Genomic DNA, 18,141 nt, shown 5'->3' on the forward strand with positions numbered 1-18,141 from the left:
TAGTTTTACTGAATTACTTCAACACTGTATGCCATAATCTATTATTAATACAGCATGAAAAGAGTAGTCTACCAGAAAACTAGAGAATTTCTTCTCAAGTAAAAACAAACAAACAAACAAAACAAAACTTAATAAATACATACATAAAAAATAATTTTAGACATACGTGCATGATGTATTGAATTGCTGATTATATTGGTTTTCTGTAAATGGTGACTTTGAATGCATTACGTACTAACTTATGGCGTTCTACAGCATATTCAATAGTTTTACATTTTCGGTGTTAATTAGTAAGAACAATTAGTAACATATGTTTACCGACGGCTTTCCAACGACTAACTAAGCCTTCAAATGTCACGCATTTCAGTACTGTTACGCCGTTTTTCGCTTTCCCACAGAACCAGAATGCATCATGTGATGAAATCAGCTGATGTAGAAAAAAAAAAACAAGAAGCCGCGGGCAGGAAGGCCGTCTTCTGTGACGCATGGCTCACGCTACGGTACGCCATTTGTGTCTAGCATCAAAAAGCGCGGACAGTGGAAATAAGCATATAACAAGAGGTAAGTTCAACTAGTATTTCACTGTACAGACATCTATATACTCGTATTGGCTTTTTTCAAACGATTGCGTAGTCTCTTGAGTGTTATAAAGTACTGTTCCTGCAGCATAGAAGACAGTTTCCGAGGTCGACGTTAGCCTCCTTTTTGGGCCTCTGTGCTGCCGTCGTTTTCCAAGCCTAGGACCTACATAGACCCGCCTTATCTCCGTTCCGATTGGATGTTTCTGCCGATGTTGGAAGTTTAATTGGATGCGTTGTGCGTATATCAGAAGACCGTTGGAGAACATGTTGCTAGCAAGTTAGCAACTGTATTAAGAAGTGGGGCTGTAATGTTTCAGTCTTCTAGTGTTTAAGAGTATGAATCATTCAAGCGATGAAATGAGCGGCAAAGGAACATGTAGGACTGTGGCACTGGCTGTCTCTCTCTTCGTTGCAGTTTTTATCGTGTTGTATAAAACATTTGTGGCTAACTTTACCAGTACTTCCAAGCTAGCACTGACGCCTAGTCGTTAAACTGCTTATATATCGACACATATAAAATTGGCAGTTTTTTATTTTGTTGTTGTTGTTTTTTTAAGTGGGCATTCAAGCGGAGTTGTGCACTGAAAGTAGTAACGAACTCGTTCAGGACCGCTGTCCGCTTTCCTTAGCTACAGACACAACACCGATAGAATTCTGCTGTTATAGTGAACTCACTGTTTGCGAGCCTTTATATATATATATATATATATATATATATATATATATATATATATATATATATATATATATATATATATATATATATGGACAGTCTTTACATGGTGATACTTCAGTTAATCCTGTAATCGTATGCTACCAAAATAAACGGTAGTTGGTGGTAGTGAGCACACCCTAGGATATTCTCAAAGTTGGATACTTTAAAAGTCTGACTGGATGTCCTGCATATTTAAATATGATTGGGTCCAACCCCCCGAGGTCTGTGTTATGGCCCCTTAAAAACAACATGTAAGGGTATTAAACTGTATTATACACTCACAATTAGCGTTGTTACACATGAAGAAAGTGAGATTCACCAAATAAATCTCATCAGCTCACCCACAAATACATGGAATAATAATTTGTGTGCATTATAATTCTTTCCACAGAAGAATATTTGATTGAGTACTGTAAATATTTGATTACTGTGATTCTTAAAATTTTATTTTGCCTGTATATTTGATTATGTATTTATTTGATTATGTTTTTATATTTGCAGCACATTTCGGTACTTTCAAAATTTGCAGTGTCTGTGCTGTTAAGTTAGTAAAATTGTTTTCTAAATTTTCATGTAAAGTTGTGACGTGTTGAGCTCTCAGGGCTGCTGTGTAGGGAATGTCCATCCATGGTGAATCCATGGATGGACATTCCCTTTTCAGGGAATCCAGGGTGAAGGTGAGCTATCAAAGAAAAGTAATGAGCACAAAAATGCTAAATTGAAACTTAAATATAACATAATTACAATGGAAATAATGAAAGTGGACTGCATTGTGAATATTTAAAACTAAGCGCACCCTTACTGCTTCCATAGGAATTAAGAAGGTGAGCAGCTGTTAGGTGCCACTAATTAAATGCACTTAATTAACTGATCATTAGCAAGTGTCGGCACCTTTGAAAAGCAGACGTTTTGTCAGTTTTTTGGTCTGGAGCCTTTAGCTGTGTGGTAAAACAATGCCAAGGAGTGGATGTCCTAGAAAATTCACCCCATGGTCAGACTAGATCAAGCTAAAGCTGGGCTCAAACTGTGTCATGCAACAGGACCATGATCCCAAGCACAGCAGGAAATCTACGAGAGAATGGCTGAATAAGAAAAGAATAAGTGTTGCAATGAGCCAAAGTCAACACCTCAGCCTTATGGAAATGCTGTGGTGGGACGTTAATAAAGCAGTGCATTAAATAAGCCCTGCAAAAACCTCAGTGAATTGAAATTTCTCTACAGTGATGTGAGAGCCTGATAAAATCTTTACTTTAAGTTATTGCTGCTAAAAGGGGGATCATAGGGGGTACTTAGTTTTTCCACAGGACCGGATAGTGACTACTTTATTTTTATATAGTTCCTGTGAATATGATATGTGTCATGGTCCTGGGCCATGTTGGCCCAGTGTTCTTAGTTTCCTTGTAGGTTTGTATTTTGTTCCTTGCTTAGGCCATGTTTTCTGAGTTGCCCTGTTGTGTTGTTCCCTAAGTGTTTTCCCTTCATGGCTTTTACCCCCTGTGTGCCCCTCTGTGTATCTGTGAGCCCTCGTCTCTCCTTATGTTTTATTCCATGCTTCCCCTGCCCATTATGTCTAAGTTTTCCCCGTGCTCTCTCTCCTCCTGTCTGAACCTCTGTGCACTTCCTGTTTACTTTGTGACTCTCACGCCCGTACATGTCATGTTCAGTTCACCCCGCCCTGTCTCGTTATGATTATCAGTGTCACCTGTGTTCCCCGTGTGTTCCCACTTTCCTCGTTAACCCTCTGTGTATTTCTGTCTGCGTCTCCCTCTGTTCAGCGTGACGTCGTCCCTCATGCTGTGTGTGATTCCCCCGTGTTTCCTGGTGAGCTTTATGTTAGTTTTTCCCAGTTTAGTTTTGTATCTCCTATTATCTTTGGTCAGCAATAAAGCTGCTTTTTGAGTTCACCCCCGTGTGTGTGAGTTTTGCATTTTGGGTCCTCCTCCTGCCTGCCACACAGCCGAGCCTTGACAGTACGACGTCACCAGACATGGACCCAGCAGGCTCCTCCCGGGAAAGCGATTTGGCCCGCATCTTCAGCCTGTGGGAGCGAGTTTCCCACGCCTCGGACATTAAAGCCATGTCCATTGGGATAAACGCCATCGAGGCAATTCTCAAGGGGAATCCCCATCTTCGCGAGCTCTCAGGATTTTCGGGCCTACTGTCCAATCTGCAGAAAGCCAAGGAGACAGTACAAGTTCGCGAGCTCGTCATACCGCAACAGCGACCGCCACAATCGGGAAACGTTTCCACGCTGCTGCCACTGGACTCCTCTCCATCCACCCTCCACTCTGACTGTCACTCACCCGCTGCTTTTCTCGCAGCAATGTGGTCGGAGGATGAGGAGCCGGCCGTGATCTCTCCGTCGTTGCCGGTTTCCTCCATCACCGCACCTCCGGCTTCCCGAAGAAAACGGCATTCACGCCGCCGACGCGCCACCCCACAGCCGGACATTCGGCCTTCTAATTCACCTGCTGTGGTGAGTGAGGACTCTGTGTCTTTTCCAGACATTATGACTGTTCATTCAGGGGCTGTGTTTTGTGTGGCGGATGTCAATGCGAGTTGCTTATCGCCTGTGCAGCTACCAGAAGCTCAGTCGGCTCCCTCGCAGCCCTTCACAGCTCAGTTAGCTCCCTCGCAGCCACCCTCAGTTCAGTTTCCCGTGTCCCCCTCAGTTCAGTTTCCAGTGTCCCCCTCAGTTCAGTCTCCTGTGTCCCCGCTAGCTCAGCCATTAACTCCACCACACGCTCCATTTTCACCTCTACCATCGCTTCAGTCATCAGTTCGGTCTGCCACTCAGTCGCCCTTAGTTCCGTCATCCACACTACCACCTGTTTCCCTTCCACCCCAACCATCACTACACCCAGCCATTCAGGCTGCTACTCAGTCAGACATTCAACCCATAGCCCTGCCGTTACTATACTCTGTAGCTGAGCCACTAGCCGCCCGACCCACAGCCACTTCAGCCACTCCTCCACCCGTTACACCTCCACTACAACCATCACTGCAGTCTCCAGTGTCCCCAGTGCAGTCTCCAGTGTCCCCAGTGCAGTCTCCAGTGTCCCCAGTGCAGCATCCCTTAGCACAGTCATCCACTCAATCACCAGCTCCACTTTCCCCTCGACTATCACTACCACCTCTAGCTCAGTCTCCTGTGCACTCACCTCTGGTTCATTCTCCTGTGAAGTCATCAACTCCACTGCCTACTCCACTCTCACCACCTCCGTTACAACAGACATCAGTTCAGTCCCCTGTGCCAGTGCAGACGCCCTCAGTTCAGTCTCCCGTGCAGTTATCTACTTCACCACCATCAGTAGCTCAGCTCCCACTCTCATCCGCATCTCCAGTAGCTCAGCTCGCACCTGAACCATTGGCCCAATCCCCGATAGCAATACGGTCTTCTGTTCGGCTTAACATTCAGCCAGGGGTCCCAAACCTCTCTGGCTCTACATCAGCTCCTGCTGGAAGCTCGGATGAGCTCATCCAGGACTCCGCGGCTCCCACGCCGCCATCTACCTCGTCCGCTGGGGGTTCCAGTGAGCCCGGCCAGCACCTCCTCGTCTCCGCTGGAGGGCCCGAGGGGCCCGTTCAGCCTCCTGTCTCCGCTGGAGGGCCCGAGGGGCCCGTTCAGCCTCCTGTCTCCGCTGGAGGGCCCGAGGGGCCCGTTCAGCCTCCTGTCTCCGCTGGAGGGTCCGAGGGGCCCGTTCAGCCTCACGCCGCATCAGCTGGAGGGCCCGAGGAGCCTGTCCAGCCGCCATCTGCGACCGCTTCGTCATCGCCTGGTCCGGCTGCATCCGCCTGTGCTTCTGCTACGCCTGGGCCAGCCTCTGCCTGTGCTTCTGCTACGCCTGGGCCAGCCTCTGCCTGTGCTTCTGCTACGCCTGGGCCAGCCTCTGCCTGTGCTTCTGCTACGCCTGGTCCAGTCTCAGCCTCTGCTTCTGGTCCAGCTTTGGCTTCTGCTTCTGCTCCGCCTGGCCCAGCCTCAGCTTCTGGTCCAGCTTTGGCTTCTGCTTCTGCTCCGCCTGGCCCAGCCTCAGCCTCTGCAGCTCCGCCTGGTCCGGCCTCCGAGTCTTCGTCCTCGTCTGGTCCGGCCTCCGAGTCTTCGTCCTCGTCTGGTCCGGCCTCCGAGTCTTCGTCCTCGTCTGGTCCTGCCTCGTCTGGTCCTGCCTCGTCTGGTCCTGTGCCCACCAGGCCATGGCCAGCACGCCTGGGACTGGAGGGCCGCCGCCGCCTTCCGCGCGGTCGGCCTCCTGAACTGCTCCGTCGTCTCCTTCGGCGCCGCCGCCGCCTTCCGCGCGGTCGGCCTCCTGAACTGCTCCGTTGTCTCCTTCGCCGCCGCCGTTGCCTTGCGCGCGGCCGGCCTCCTGAATTGTTTCCACGTCTCCGCCGTTGCCTTCCGCATGGTCGGCCCCCTGAACTGCTCTGTGTTTGGGTTATTTTCTTGGGCTCCGGTGTTTGCTGTGCTCTTCTTTTGTTTTCTGTTCCGAGCCCTCCGTCCTGGGCCCCCGCCGCCCGCCCTGGGTTGTTTTCTGTTTGGTTTTGTTTTTCTGTGTTTGGGCTGTCTGGAGCCAGCCCTTGAGGGGGGGTACTGTCATGGTCCTGGGCCATGTTGGCCCAGTGTTCTTAGTTTCCTTGTAGGTTTGTATTTTGTTCCTTGCTTAGGCCATGTTTTCTGAGTTGCCCTGTTGTGTTGTTCCCTAAGTGTTTTCCCTTCATGGCTTTTACCCCCTGTGTGCCCCTCTGTGTATCTGTGAGCCCTCGTCTCTCCTTATGTTTTATTCCATGCTTCCCCTGCCCATTATGTCTAAGTTTTCCCCGTGCTCTCTCTCCTCCTGTCTGAACCTCTGTGCACTTCCTGTTTACTTTGTGACTCTCACGCCCGTACATGTCATGTTCAGTTCACCCCGCCCTGTCTCGTTATGATTATCAGTGTCACCTGTGTTCCCCGTGTGTTCCCACTTTCCTCGTTAACCCTCTGTGTATTTCTGTCTGCGTCTCCCTCTGTTCAGCGTGACGTCGTCCCTCATGCTGTGTGTGATTCCCCCGTGTTTCCTGGTGAGCTTTATGTTAGTTTTTCCCAGTTTAGTTTTGTATCTCCTATTATCTTTGGTCAGCAATAAAGCTGCTTTTTGAGTTCACCCCCGTGTGTGTGAGTTTTGCATTTTGGGTCCTCCTCCTGCCTGCCACACAGCCGAGCCTTGACAATATGTCCTCAATTTGTTTGTGGATCTAATGAAAAAGCTGCACATTTTAATTCATTGGCTATATGAGTGAGAAAGTAGACTGTGGAAAAACACAAAGATAGGAAAGGATTTGAGAGTGTCGGTTAGCCACTGAACCTGAGATACATTATTTACAAACAAAATTACACAAAAAAGGGGAGATTGAAATGTTTAATGATTAGTATTGACAGAAACCTCTTTGGTCAGATGAAGTCCAACTTGTTTGCCAAAGAACTGACGGGGACAGGTTTATTATAGTTAACTAACTAAACTAAAAGTACACATGAAAAATGTTTTAGTTAAAAAAATAAAGATAAAAACTAGATTTTGAAAAAATAACTGAAATGATTTTGTGAACTTTGAACACTAAAATGAAAGAAAATGAAATATCCTTAGTCTTGGTAATTGTTAGTTTGGTGAAATATTTTTATTACTACTTGCCTGATGAGTTGTTAAAGATGTTAAATCATTCTGTGTTTTTATTACAATACCTGTACTAATTTTCCTAAATATTGCCTCAGACACATGCCCTCCAAACTAAACTGAAAAAATAAAATCCACCGTGGAAACTAACTGACACTAAACAGTTTTTTCGTTTTTAAATCCAAAACGAAACATGTCATTGTAGTCTGTCTAACTTGTATGTACAGAAGTTCAATCAAAAATAATCCAATTATTTAAAGAGGATATAATATTGGAGTAAATGGGGTAACAAAAGCAAATGAAATACACTGCAAAGACAGACATGTCAAGTAAATAAACTTCAAGGAACAATACTTGATTTGCAGTCCACTGATCTGTGTTGGCCATTGTACATTTTTAGTACATTTATCACACAAAAGGTTTGAATTCCAGCAGAACTTAAATAAGCAGCAGCCAATTTTCATGCTGGATGTCTGTGACTAACAATGTCTGTTTGGAAGCACTAGATGGCAACATTTACTTGTGCTTGGTCCGAGAATGCTGCAGAAGGAATACTTTTCAGAAGCTTGTTGTTAGCTGTTGTTTGTCTCGCTGAACTTAACTTTTTACTATTTCCTTTTCTTTTTTTTTTTTTTATAGCATACACTAAAGTGTACTTCAGACAAATAAAGATGTCTGACATTTTGTCTTCCATCTTCCCCCCTCTTTCAGGATTCTGAACCAGCTCTGATGATAGCGATCAGCTTCACTGTTGTGTGTAATCATAGCAGGATATGATATGGATGAAACAGTGATATCAGGAGAGGAAGCCATTGAGGAGAAAGTGGCTGAAAATAACATCAGTGGGCAAGTGCATACAGATGATGTGGAAATGGAGGAAACTGCAGGAGACTCGCCCAGTGCTGCTGAGCTCGATGAAGCAGATGAAGAAGTCATTGAGAGACCAAGTCCGAATTCTGCACCTAAAGACGGCGACAACCTCTGCACAGTTTGTGGCTTCTCAGCCAAATGCCCGAGATCACTGAAGATCCACTTTGCACGAAAGCACGGAAAGATGTCTGACAAAGCTGCACAACCTTTGGAGAAAAGTGCAAATATCTCTAATGTGAGTCCTGCTGAAATCCAGCAGGAGGCAGACATGGAGGCAGAGAGTGGCGCTGAGGTTAAACAGGAACAAGATTCTGATCGTGATGAACTGAGATCAGTCGCAAGTGACAAAGGCACAAACATGAAGGATGTAACTGAAAAGCAAAGTGTATTAGACAAACAGCAGGTAGAGCAAGAAGGAACAATCCCTACACAAGAGAGAAGAGTGAGCAAGCGAATCCCAAAACCCAAGATTATTCATTCCTGCAACTACTGTGGGCAAGAGTTTAGGGACAAGGCTCCTCTAGATGTTCACATCCAGAGATACCACACCAAAGACACCCCGTATACATGTGAGTATATCCTGTTCTCCACAGTTCTAAGCCTTTAGCATTACATGTGAATTAAGCATTGGCTTAATATAATATTTGTAATAGGTAGTAGAATAAAAAATGTGCCTGTCTTTTTTTCTTTTCTTTTCTTTTTTTAAGTTATATTTAACAATTGTATCTCTGAACTGTCTTTCAGTTGATGCTGATGAAAGCATAGATGACCGGGAGGAGGCTGTGGATCCTGGCAGTAGCATGAAGGCTACTTCAACACGAGTGACCCCCAAACGCACCCTCAGCAGGTTCCAGCTGAAGTGCGCAAACTGTGATTTTAGGGTCAGCACAGCTACGCTGCTGGAGAACCATGCTCGTGTCAAACACCTTGACCAGGACTGGTACCGTTGCAAATTGTGCAACTTTCTTTCTGCCACATCTGAGTGGATGGATTCTCACCTGTCCTCAGATAGCCACATGCAGCAGCAGGAGAAAGAAAGCAAGAGCTCAAAATCTGAAGTATATGTCGACAGGGTAAGCAGAGATGGTGCTGGAGATGGTGCTGTTATAGATGACGTAGCTCAGATGCTCGGGGGAGAAGGGGTAGATACGTTGACAGGAGGAGAACAGGAAACTGACGAGGCAGCTGAGGCTGCCAAAGCCGTGTTAGCTGAGGAGGAAGAGTTAGAGCTGGGACCTCCCAGTAAGAAAAGAGGAAGACCAAAGCAAGGCTCCACAACCACATGTGGATACTGTGGCCTGGTGGTGTCCAACGCCACCAACCTCAGTGTTCATGTTCGCCGTAAACACAGCAAAGATTATGGCTACAGCTGCACTCTGTGCAACTACAGCTGTGTGACCAAAGGAGACATGGATCGTCACTGTTTAACAAAGAAGCATGTTAGACGTGCACAAGAATGCACAAGTAAGAACCCAATCACAAATCACATAAGTACATCAATTCAGGAAACCAAGGAGCCGAATACCATCGTAGAGACCACCGGCACAGAGGAAGAATCTGATGACACAACTTCCAAAGAACACGGTGGAGACGAGCAAACTCAGTCAGAGGCAAACCAGAAAAAAAGTAAATATGACTCTGTCAATGCCTGCAGCCTCTGTGATTTTGTTGCTCAATCTATTCCGTCCCTCCATCTTCACGTCAAGAGAAAACACACCAGAGATTTTGAGTATGTCTGTTTAGCGTGCAGTTACTATGCTGTAACAAGCAGGGAAATGTCCCGCCATGCAAGCACAGAGAAACACAAGCAGAAAAGTCAGAAATATCTGGAACAAAAAGGGAGCGAAGGACAAAGAGCCTTCGCACTCCCTCTAAAGCTGAATGATATCACGGAGCTTCCTGCAGCAAATTCTAACCCTGAATGTGAATCCGTGAGTCCCGCAGAGGTGTCTGAATCCTGTCCCATAGACAGTCAATCTGTGGAAGGCCAGAATACACCTGCGCCCTGTGTCACCACAGAGCTGGTTAATGATGTGCTTGTAGGTGGAGATGAGAAGCAAGCAAATGCAATTACATCTCCTGCTTGTGGTGAACCAGAGATGACCATTGAAGCGACTGAGCTAACAGCAGATTCTGAAGCCCAGCAGGATGAAGAATGTCAGCTTTCAGTCTCTGAGTTGGCACAGCCAGAGAGCCAGGAACAAGAGGGTAAACAAGCAGATGATGAACATTTAAAGGTAGACGTTATGACTAGAGACACACAAATGTCCAAAGCCCTTCCCTTTGATGCCTGTATTGTATCTGTGAAGTTCCTAGCTGAGCAGGAGCAGGCTGCACAGGAAGGCCTGTCTCTGGAAGGTGAAGCCACCATGATATGTTTGACTGGAGGATCACCAGTGACCTCTGGCTTAGTGTCTCCCAGCTCCGCATACGTCAAGAAGCTCAAACCCAAGGAAGCAAAGGTGAGGGAGGAAACCAAAGGAAGCAACTCTCGCATACGCTGCGAGGACTGCGGATTCATGGCGGACGGCATCAGCGGCCTCAATGTCCACATCTCGATGAAGCATCCTTCCAAGGAGAGGCATTTCCACTGTTTGGTCTGCGGCAAGTCCTTCTACACCGAGAGCAACCTGCACCAGCACCTGACCAGCGCTGCCCACCTTCGCAACGAGCAGAACAGTGTGGAGGAGCTGCCCGAAGGGGGCGCAAGCTTCAAGTGTGTCAAGTGCACGGATCGATTTGAATCAGAGCAGGATCTGTTTTATCACATCAAGGAGAAACACGAGGAGCTCCTGAGGGAGGTCAACAAGTACGTGCTGGAGGACACGGAGCAGATCAACCGCGAACGGGAGGAGAACCAGGGCAACGTGTGCAAATACTGTGGCAAGGTGTGCAAGAGCAGCAACTCTATGGCCTTCCTGGCACACATTCGCACTCACACCGGTACGTACGCTTGCTTTCTTGAACTGTTCCTTCTCCCTCTTTTTTGGACCTTGTTCCCACACAGTAAATATGCATCAATGCAGTATGTTTGTTTTTTTGTGTAAAAGCAAGCCACAGCTATGATTCTTCTTTTTTACTTGCGCTATTAAAAACAAGGGGGCACATTAATGAGGCATCTGCAGCCCACAGTGAGTTTGCTAAAACATTACATGACAACATAGTTTTAGGAAGGTGCTCATAATCCTTTGTATATCCTTTGTAAACCTCATCTTTACTGCAAATATTGAAATTATTAACTTGGTAATGCATATTTTAAGTGCTTGGAATTGCAATTTATCCATTTATTTCCGCTTAGAAAGCTGCTTGTGATTTAAAAAAGTGAAAATGTATCATATATTCACATACACTTTATTAACAATTGCACTTCCCAGTTCTTACACAAATGACTAAACCTTCTATAAGTGATACAGATTGGCTTGGTGGTTATTATCAGATTCAGTCCAGAAATTGCAAAAGGAAAGAAAAGCTGTCATTTGTGTAGCTCCTCAGCTATTAGGCCTTTGTTTTAGGTCCCAAAGTATTGGGCGCCTCTTCTTTTGGCAGTTCAAGCTAATGTTAGAGCTACTATCTACTTCAGCCAGGTAATAGCTGTTTCAGTAGAGGTGAAGGTAAAGACTGATTGAGCTTCAGACCAGCAGGAGAGACGCTAATGGACCCCAGATTGGGATTCCCTGAGCAACGCTTGGTCAGAGACATGTGCGACTCATAATTGATGTGTCCATTACTAGGACTCAGTTGTAATTATAGTCAATAAGTCTCTGTAAATGTGTTAAAGCTTAGGCTAAAAGCATTGGAGGTCCAAAGAGAGGTGGGCTAATAATTTAAAATAATCAATGCAGACGTATTCAAAGCCTTTAATTTCCCTCGTGTCTGTACATCCATGTTTGTGCGCTCGTATGCCTGGTGAATGTGTGTATATGTCAGCCTTCATGGCTAGCTGATTATCCTCAATCCATTAAGATTTATCTTGTCATTTATAATGCAAAGCAGGCCTGCGTTGGTCAGGACTTCGGCTGGGAAATGTCCGGCAGGTTAAGAACATGGGGCTCTCCATTACTTTTCCCTGACCATGTGTATTAATTGCTTTTAAAATCAACTTAATGCAGGAACGAGATGTGAGGGCGCCATCAATAAATGCCCCTCTCTGCCTCCTATGGTCCATCCCCCTTTCAGCCGAAACTTTAATGGGACTTTAATTGAACTCCATGCTCTGTGCTTACCATGTGTGTGTATGATTGTGCCCTTGTGTTTCTGTGTGTGTGTGTATGTAAATGTGTGTTGAAGAAAAGATAAAAACAGGATGGTTTGATATCCTGTGACAGTGGATGGTTTGTGTGGGGACTGTAGTTTTACTACGTACCGCTTTTGTAGTAAACACAGAAATGATACTTCCAGTATGTCTTATCTAAGTGCATACTGTGTGGTGTACTTCATAATCTAGGCTAAAACGATTGTATAGTAAATACTGTTCAATTAGTGAAACTGCAGTACTGGAATGTTACAGACAAGAAAACATCCTTTCTGCCAGTCACCTTGTGTGCCAAAGTCATATTTTTCACAGCTTAGACCAAACTGCTTAAAGCTGTAAGAATTAGAGGTTAAAATCTTGATGATTAATGTTGAGCTTCCACTTTCTTCTTATTAATGGTTAGTCTATACGTATTCATAATTCCACCCTCTGTCATAATTCTTGAGTTTTGAGGGCACTTACTTAGTGTTACTTAAGAAAATGAAAGCTTTGACACTGAGGTCCCAACTCGAGGCTTTGAGTCAAGGGCACATTCCAGGGGTTCAAATGATCACTACTTCATTTTTATTATTCTTTTTTTTTTTTTAGGTTTACCTATTTTTATGCAGTAGAGTTGTTTTCTTGTTTATGAGACTGCATCTCCACTTTCCTTAATGCTGTCTTGTTTCCAGAAAGCACCCATTTCACTTCATTTTGACGACATATGTCAGTTGTTATTATTGCTAAGTTCCCTCATTACAGTGAATTATTCACCTTTTTATGTGCTGGTCATTTATTCTGGGAGTTTGTTTGTGGGGCCGACTGCGGAGCAGCACGGTGGGGGTCTGCCAGTTTCTGAGCTGGGAGCACGTCCAGATCCTTTTAATTAAGACCTAGTTTTTATTCACTTGATTAATCAGAGAAATCAGGAGACGGCAGTGGGAGGCTGCACACAGATTTGTCAATTTGTCCCTTAAAGGAATCGCATACACATGCTCGCATTTTGCCAATGAGGGCGCAGCTAAAATTTGCATTTTGAGGTAAATTGGTCACTTTTTCACTGGAGTGAGCTGTCTGACCTCAGACCGAGCCTTAAAGCAATGATAACACATGTTATCCACTCTTGCTAGTATGCAGGATGTAATTTGTGTTTGTAGCAATAGCCAGGAATTAAAATGATAGGTGCTCCACTGGTCTGCTGTATAGTGTTAAGTTTAAACACTTTAGTGATGGTTTAACCCATACTGGCTTTTGATACAAACATTTCTAGGATCTTTAAATCCTTACAGATGATTTTTGTCATTTAGCATGTGTAGAAGAAATTAAAAAGCAATTGACTCTTGTAATTTCTAATCATCACAGTGTATTTTATTTCTAGCCTGTTTTGGTAGCCAAGAATACCCAGAAAGGTTACATAAAGGCTGCTTTTTGACTGCTCCATTATTGTCGAGAGGTTGCTACAGCACGTAGATTCTCACGGTCAATTTGGACTCCCTTCCTGACGGAATACGTGTCTCATCCGAGAATTGAACCATGGAATGTTTATTTCTTAAGCAAACCCCTACACATTAAACCACTCCATGCAACACGAAAAAACAAACAAAAAAAGGTCCCAAAGAGAAGTTGTTTTTTTTTAAGGATAAAAAAAATTAGATGCTGATTTATTAGAATAGATGAGATATATCTGAATAGATGAGATGCTGATTTATCAGCATTAAACTAATCAGCGAATTAAATTTTGGCAAATAAAAAGTTGAAAGCAGGACGAAAGCAGAGAGCAGACCAATGCAACACTGAAGTATTTACAGCTTTGGATTTAATAGCTCATTTTCCATGCCAATGCGTCGTGCTGCAGGACCCACCTTTCGCTGGAGGGTTCAGGGGGATGGGGGTGGGGGGGAGTGTACAGTGGGATGCTTATTCATACCTCTACACACCATCACCATCCACCCTTGAGGTGGTACCATATGCTGCTCTATAGACCTTAAATCCAGAGGGAGAAAGACAACGTTTTTAGCACTATAGAAACACAAATGGGAACGGCGGTGATTATGAAGCAAAGACGTTTATGATGACTCTAAACTTTTTGCTTGAAAGGGTAGAGTGAAGGAAGCGAACTGGAGTTGTTCAGACAGAAAAGGAGGCCTTATCAGGAGTTTTAGTCTGAAGTTATCTTATAGGATATTTCAGACCTATAATGGAAGGTAGTTGATTTGTGAAAAAAAAAAATCAGTAAGGCAGAACAGAAATGTTCTTTATCTTCTTTTTGTTTATTTTTGCCTTCTTGGTTATTCGTGGAACGTGGTTTTACATTTTGTTTAGGAGGAAATCCCAGTTCGCTTTTACCCTAAATACTTACTTGATTTTTGGAAATGTTATACTTGGAAGAAAAGAGTGTTTTTTTGTCTATAACCTGTCATGAGACTGATAAATTATTAGCATGTGTGTGTTTTTTCCCATTAAGCTGAGTTTATTAAGTGTGAAGTTTAAGTATATATGTCTGATAATGTCACGAGGTTTCTTTTGACTTACAGGCTTGAGTCCTTTTAATAGGAAGTGGGGGATATAGTGGCAGCGTTATGCACTGGGTGTCTAAAGAATGGTGGTATGGAGTTGCATGATGGGAAATTAAATGTAATTTTGGATCCCGGGCCATATTAAGAGGCAGAATCTTTCGACTGTGTTGCTTCAGTGTTTCAGTTTGTCTTTAATGTGTCCGGTGTCTGCTTCTGAACTTTCTGGAGTATAATGCTGAACTCCTATAGAGCTTCTTTTAATAAAACCACATATTTTAAAGGTTTTTTGGTTTTTTTTGTGTGTTCACAGTTGCCATCAGACTTTTATGCGTGGTGCTTTTCTCTTCCTATCCTCCCCCTCTTGCATTCTGTTAAAGTATGTGTTTCACACTTTGTGCTGACAGGAACAGGTGAAAATTTTCCTCTAAAGAATCATGTTTAATATTCATGTGACTTGTGGCACCGCATTAACCATGTTCCAATGCACCCACTGTAATGCAGAGTAAATCTATTTTTTGCAGCATAAAACAAGTAAAAACAAGGCAACAGATTAAAATAAACTTTGACTGAACACCCGCAAGACTGTTCACAGATGAAACCGCAGTATTGAAACTGCAGAATAGTGGAAGTGGAAGCAAAATGTGTTTATTTGTATGAAATTATCAGCTATTATTCTTTTCCTCTAAACATGAAAGTTAAAGCCAAGGCTGTGACAGGGGTGTGCATCATGTGCGAGACGTGTGTGTGTGTGTGTGTGTGTGTGTGTGTGTGTGCGTGAGCACGTAGTGAAACATTGCAAGAGGTTCCTCTCTCCTCTCAGGAAATTAATTAGTCATTCCCTGTCTCATCTGGGATGTGCAGGAGCCACATCGCCCCTATGTGGATGGCAATATTAATTTAACATGACACTGCATTGATGGTCAATTTCAGTTTCACGGAGGCTGTTTAAGTGGAGTGGTAGAGTATTAATGTGATAAGATGTGAGAATTGAGGGACGTTACATCGCTCTCCTTTCTGCCATGTTTCATACTCAGCCAGCCATCTGGACAAATCAGCTCCCCACGCGCCTCTCTCTCTCTCTCTCTCTCTCTCTCTCTCTCTCTCTCTCTCTCTCTCTCTCTCTCTCACACCTCAACTTTAGGTTGCATATGACTGTGTGTGTGTGTGTGTGTGTGTGTGTGTGTGTGTGAGTGAGAAGGGGGAAGAATGATTGTCTCTCCTTCTGTTTGTCCACGGGTGATTATTGTTTATGAATATAATGTGTGTGTCTGCAAGCGCATGCAAAGGTGTGAGGTGGGGCTCTGAATCTAGATGCAGGTAGGTGTAGGTGTGACAGTGGGTGTGGTGTGAGTGTGTGCATCTGTCTTTTTTATGGGTGTTGCTGAGTTTGTTTTGTAATCTTTTTTTCTTCTTCTTTTAATTAATGTGTGTGTGTGTGTGTGAGAGAGACAGTGAGAGAGAGAGAGAGAGAGAGAGAGAGAGAAAGTGTCAATTTATTAAGGTGTGAAGGGTAGAGTTTTGGACCGAGATATTTGTTTTTTGCCTTTATTTGCTCTTGTTTTTATGCTGTGCGTGTGTGTGTGTGTGGTATACTATGGAGACATGTGAAATGAAGAGGTTGTCTTTGCCCATGTGTTGACCCACCCCCACTCCCCGTCCCTTGTGTTTATGGGCCTTGTTAGCACAGGCTTGCCTTTCAATCTTCGTTACCGGCATAAAATTCAATGTGTCGTACTTCCAGCTCACAGCAAGTGAACCGTGTATGAACGAATTAGTAATCTACACAAAGTGCTTAATCAAATCAGCGGCTGCCCCTGGAATAAATATTGTACAACGTCTTGGGATATTCACCGGGAGAGGCTGAGGGTTTGCTCAAAGATGCATACGTGGATATTACACCAGGCTGCCACTTATATTGGAGTGTCATACTGTGCTGTGCCGCTGTTGAACAAAATATTCATGTTACTTACTAATTATAGCTTGAATCTTTGAAGAAATGTAAACTTGCATTTGTAATAAGCATTTTTTTTGTGTTCTATATTTAAAATTTGAGATGGTGTAGCATGTCCAACGTTTTTTTTTTCCTTCTCTTTGAGCTGGTAGATGTGAGTGCATCACAGAGATAGTACAGGCATTGGCCCTCACCCTCGCTCTGCTCTTAAATGATGAATAGCAGGAAGAAGCTTTGCCACTCTCTCAAATGCTACCCCGCCCTCAGGACTTATTAATGACAATAATTAGGGAGAAACCTCCCTGCGAAGCCCGCCAGAGTGATTAGCGCTTTAATGATGGAATGGGCGGTAGTGAGCGCACACAGAATTGATTTACGTATTCGCCCTGACCTTTGGAATCCAATTTACGCATCCACAGGCAAAGGAAGAGTAGGTAAGAGATGAAGGAGAGTGACAAGGATAGATAGAGAGTGAAAGAAGAGCTGCTTGGCACTTGGAGTGTGACTGTAGTTTTTATGGGGGCTGGAGTAAGGGCATCTGTTTCTATAATTCTGAAGTCATTTCGTAGCTGTGAAGTAGATTGAAGCCCTAGCACAGAACTAATAACAGTTCTCCACGCCTGGCATTGAAAAATGATCCGTAATGTAAAATCAGATTTCTGCCCAGCGCTTACGCAGTCGTGTTTTATTAAAATTGCCGTTTCTTTCAAACATAATATTATTGTTGCATGTGATTTCTCCGTGCTGTGTTTTGCAGGGTCTAAGCCCTTCATGTGCAAGATCTGCAACTTCGCAACCGCTCAGCTGGGAGACGCCAGGAACCACGTGAAGAGACATCTTGGCATGCGAGAGTACAAATGCGACATATGTGGGTGAGTTACTCGGAGTATGCTGTTCTTAAGGGTAACAATTCGCAGAGTCGAGGGGGGTCAAACAACGGCTTTGCTCACACAAATTTGGAGTGAAGGATGATCCAGTCATTACAGCTCTGGACATTTACAAGAAAAAGTCAAGCAATAACATGAAAATCTACGAGTCGGGGAATGTGTTTGTTTTAGTGTTACATCTAATGACTCTCACCTGAGGATTCAATTGCAAATCAATAAGAACGTATTTAGTCACTTGTCTCACATTTGATTGGATGCACATTTCTAATCGAGATATTTCACAGTTTGCTGAAAAGCTGCCGCAGTTTTCAAGTTGAAGCTCAAAATTGAGACAAGCGTTTGGTTTGCTCCTCCTGTTGAGTGTGGCCTGCTGATTATCTATTGTACAGCCCACTTTAAATTGCATTTGTCTCAGGCTAATTCATAATTCAAACCCATTTAACCCTGCCTGGTCATAATAAGAGACGTGGCATTGGTTTGCTTCATTTGCTAATGTGATGCAGACAGCTTTTTATACTTATCTGTCACACACGTCCACAGATTGTGATTAGTTTGCCTTTTGAGAACCTTGCTGTCCATTTAATGCCTTAATGTTCTGTTTGAAAACCCAAATCCATATTCTGCTATTTAATAAGAAAGTAAACCGATCAATGTAAAGGGATTCACTATTTACAGAAAAATTGTAGCTGTGCAAAAATAATCGAAACAAGGTAAAGGCAGTTTTCTTGTATTTATTTCTTGTGACGCT

The 18,141-nt window shown here is 44.1% G+C and overlaps 1 protein-coding gene across 1 annotated transcript in view; it reads left to right on the forward strand.

The window, feature by feature from the left end:
• Positions 1-454: 454 nt before the first annotated feature.
• znf407 (zinc finger protein 407) overlaps positions 455-18,141 on the forward strand; it is a 165,372-nt gene continuing 147,685 nt past the window's right edge. Inside the window, exons 1-4 of the mRNA XM_080895504.1 lie at positions 455-561; positions 7,650-8,377; positions 8,553-10,751; positions 17,264-17,378. Coding sequence (XP_080751630.1) covers positions 7,717-8,377; positions 8,553-10,751; positions 17,264-17,378 — 2,975 coding nt within the window. The 5' untranslated portion in view covers positions 455-561; positions 7,650-7,716. The remainder of the gene's footprint in view (positions 562-7,649; positions 8,378-8,552; positions 10,752-17,263; positions 17,379-18,141) is intronic.

The sequence above is a fragment of the Rhamphochromis sp. 'chilingali' genome (genome assembly GCF_963969265.1).
Source record: "Rhamphochromis sp. 'chilingali' genome assembly, chromosome: 11".
Classification (NCBI taxonomy): domain Eukaryota; kingdom Metazoa; phylum Chordata; class Actinopteri; order Cichliformes; family Cichlidae; genus Rhamphochromis; species Rhamphochromis sp. 'chilingali'.